Below are 3079 nucleotides of genomic sequence, written 5' to 3'. Positions count from 1 at the left end.
TAAAGGCTTCTATGAAGAGATTACAACTTGAGACAGCTACCATGTTACATCAACCACCGAGAGTGGAAATATATGTCAATGAATATATCACATTATTAGTAGTATTAAATGAAGGGGTTAAAAATCTGTGGATAATTTAATGTTGATCACCACGTTGTGTCGCAGCTCTGACATGTCAGAAGAACCAAGAATTCTCCTACAACATGCAAGCTTGCAATCATACATGCTGCTCCCTGTCTGGCCCTGACCCTCGCTGTGGGCTGGACGAAGTGCCTGTGGAGGGCTGTGGCTGTCCGGAGGGAACTCACCTGAACAAAGAGAACGTCTGTACCCCAAAGACGGAGTGTGTTTGTCACCACCAGGGGGGTACAATGCCTCCAGGGTGTGGGGTTATCAACAGCCATTTAAAATGCTTAATTATCATTTAACTTGACATTTTCACTTCTGTAGTTTGTTTCCCCTGTGGGCTGTTACCCACTGTGTGCTCTAACCAAGTCTTCCCAATGTTGTTGTAGTTCAGTCTTGTATCTCAAACTTTGTCTATTGCAGCTGCTGTGAGAATGGAAAACTGAGCTGTTCTGAAGATTGTGGTAAATATATACAATCATAGTCTTTACGCAATTGTTTGAACTTAATTAGTTTGTTAATAGTGGAACTTCACCGCAAAAAAGACAAAGCTTGACATTGTGTCAGACTTTCTGAATTTTAATCAACACTGTTTTATATTAATAATCTTTTGCATCAGGGTGCAGAAACGGGAAGGTTTGTGTTCATTGCTCCAGTGATCCAGTTCAGATGACTCAGAAAACCTGTGACAGTCTCAGCAAACCAGTGGTAGGTCAACAGATATTTTTATGTACATTACTTGCATTATTCATTCATATATATATTTGTTAGTAGCAGCAGCTGATTAACTGCCTGGTAAGATTAATAATAGGTTATTATTTTATTAGCTTTATTAGCTTTTTGTGGTGATGTGTTGATGACACGATTGAGAGCAGCTGATACTGAAATCTGTCATTTTATTTTTACATTAACTGAAAATTAATCAGGTTTGTTTTATTGTGATGGGTCAAATGTATCCTTGAGCTAAAAGATTTTCTTTTGGTTTCCAGGACACTAGCAGGACCTGCGAGAGTGGCTGTTACTGCCCACATGACCAGTATGAGGATCACCATGGCAACTGTGTTTTTCTGGACAACTGCACCTGTGTGTACAGTGGCAATGTGTACAATGCAGGACAGACTGTCAAAACCAAGTGCAAAACATGGTAACGCCTGCATTTGTGCTGCTTTGCTGCTTCCTTCAAATCCTAATGAAGCCATGATGCAGAGGTTTACATCATTCTATCTTACAGTGTCTGTGGTCGGGGTCAGTGGAACTGCAAAGATGAGCCTTGTCCTGGGAAGTGTCAAGTTTACGGAAACGGACACTACCAGACTTTTGACTCCAAATGGTACCGCTTTGATGGACACTGTCAGTACACACTTGTAGAGGTGAGAGCAAACATGAAAGTTGGAATGAAATCCACTGCTTACATGTTTCTTTGCAAACCTCTTTCAAAGGACCCCACCAAAATATTAAATACAAAGTATTTTTATAAAGACTGATCTTTTCACTTCAGGATTACTGTGGAATTAGAAACGGTACCTTTTCTGTCAGAGTTGAGAGTGTACCCTGCTGTGATGAGGCGCTCACCTGCTCTCGCTCCATCATCCTCGACCTGCAGGTAGATATTTTAACCATTTTTCTTCACTAAGACCCCGAGCTATTATCCCCATGTTATCTGTCTTCATTATTCTGTAATATCCATTTCTTTATTCACTTTATTTCTATCCCATTGCTTCACACACTTCCTCAACTACATGTTTCACTCAGTAAGTTTTCACACACTCTGATAATTCAGAGTAGTACTGACTGAATTGATGGCCAATACTGTAAAAGGTCAATGGAAAAGTCTGGTAAATTGTTCATCAACAAAAAAAAAATATTTCCATACAATGACTTGTTCTGTCCTAAAAGGGAATGGTCACCCTGACACTGAGCGACATGAGGGTGACCAGACACTACCATGATGGCTGGACTCCGCAGAAAGAGTCATTTTTCTCCACACACACTGTCGGACTCTACAACATAATCTCAGTGCCAAGTAGAGGTATAACTCTGATCTGGGACAAACACACCCGCATCACCATAGAGCTGCAAGCAAAATGGAGGGTAAGTGAGGATTTTTTTTTTTTAATCTAGTAATATATAACTAGACTTAAATTCTCTTTGTACTCTGTTTGAGCTAAAGTCAGCATCAGAAAATACACTAATATTATATTTAAGCATCGATCATTACTGAAAGTCTTCCTCAATAGTCGGCCATTCCTTTAATTTCAAATGTAATTTCGGAACTCTTCAATACATTTTCATTGACTTTTTAAACATCTCTCCAGCAAAACCAAGTGTGTGGCCTTTGTGGCAATTTTGACTCCAATGAGAGGAATGACCTAGAGATAAGTGGCTCATCAGGTATAGTGGTTTTCTCTTTATTCTATGAAGCAGTCAAATTTCTGTCTTGATGATCAAAATAACACCAACAATCTGTTTTTAGTGGCGTCCAGTCCTCTGGTGTTTGGCAACAGCTGGAAAGCCGCCACACCTCCTTGTTCTGATGTGACCTCTGAGATATTTCCATGCGAACGCAACTCCTACTGCTCAGCCTGGGCCCAGCGGCGCTGTATGATCCTTACAGGAGACAAATTCAGAGACTGCCATTTAAAAGTATGCATTTGACTTAATTAGCATGCCCCTAACACCAGGGCCAGCGTTTCAATTCCCGTGTAGGTCTTTTATTGCATTACATCTTGGAAGCAGGTTGGCATAGAAAGTAAGCAGACATCTTGAAGGGACTAAGATCATAAATGAACAAATACCTTTGAGCTAAGAGTCACCACTAAACAATTTTATCTAAATCTACAAGCATATGATACAATAACTGTTTACAGAGAACCCTTTAAAGTGTTAAGCTGTATTCTGGATGTTCTACAACCCCCAGGTGGATCCAGAGCCCTACTACCATGCCTGTGTGCAG

At 40.3% G+C, this 3079-nt stretch overlaps 1 protein-coding gene across 1 annotated transcript in view; it reads left to right on the top strand.

The window, feature by feature from the left end:
* Positions 1 to 3079, top strand: part of LOC123985207 (mucin-2-like) — a 29737-nt gene that overhangs the window by 13497 nt on the left and 13161 nt on the right. Inside the window, exons 22-23 of the mRNA XM_046072651.1 lie at positions 1625 to 1729; positions 2023 to 2217. Of these exons, the coding sequence (XP_045928607.1) occupies positions 1625 to 1729; positions 2023 to 2217 (300 nt within the window). The remainder of the gene's footprint in view (positions 1 to 1624; positions 1730 to 2022; positions 2218 to 3079) is intronic.

The sequence above is a fragment of the Micropterus dolomieu genome, linkage group LG16, assembly GCF_021292245.1.
Source record: "Micropterus dolomieu isolate WLL.071019.BEF.003 ecotype Adirondacks linkage group LG16, ASM2129224v1, whole genome shotgun sequence".
Classification (NCBI taxonomy): Eukaryota; Metazoa; Chordata; class Actinopteri; order Centrarchiformes; family Centrarchidae; genus Micropterus; species Micropterus dolomieu.
Note: the sequence above shows the minus strand (reverse complement) of the source record. Positions and strands in the feature narration are given on the sequence as shown.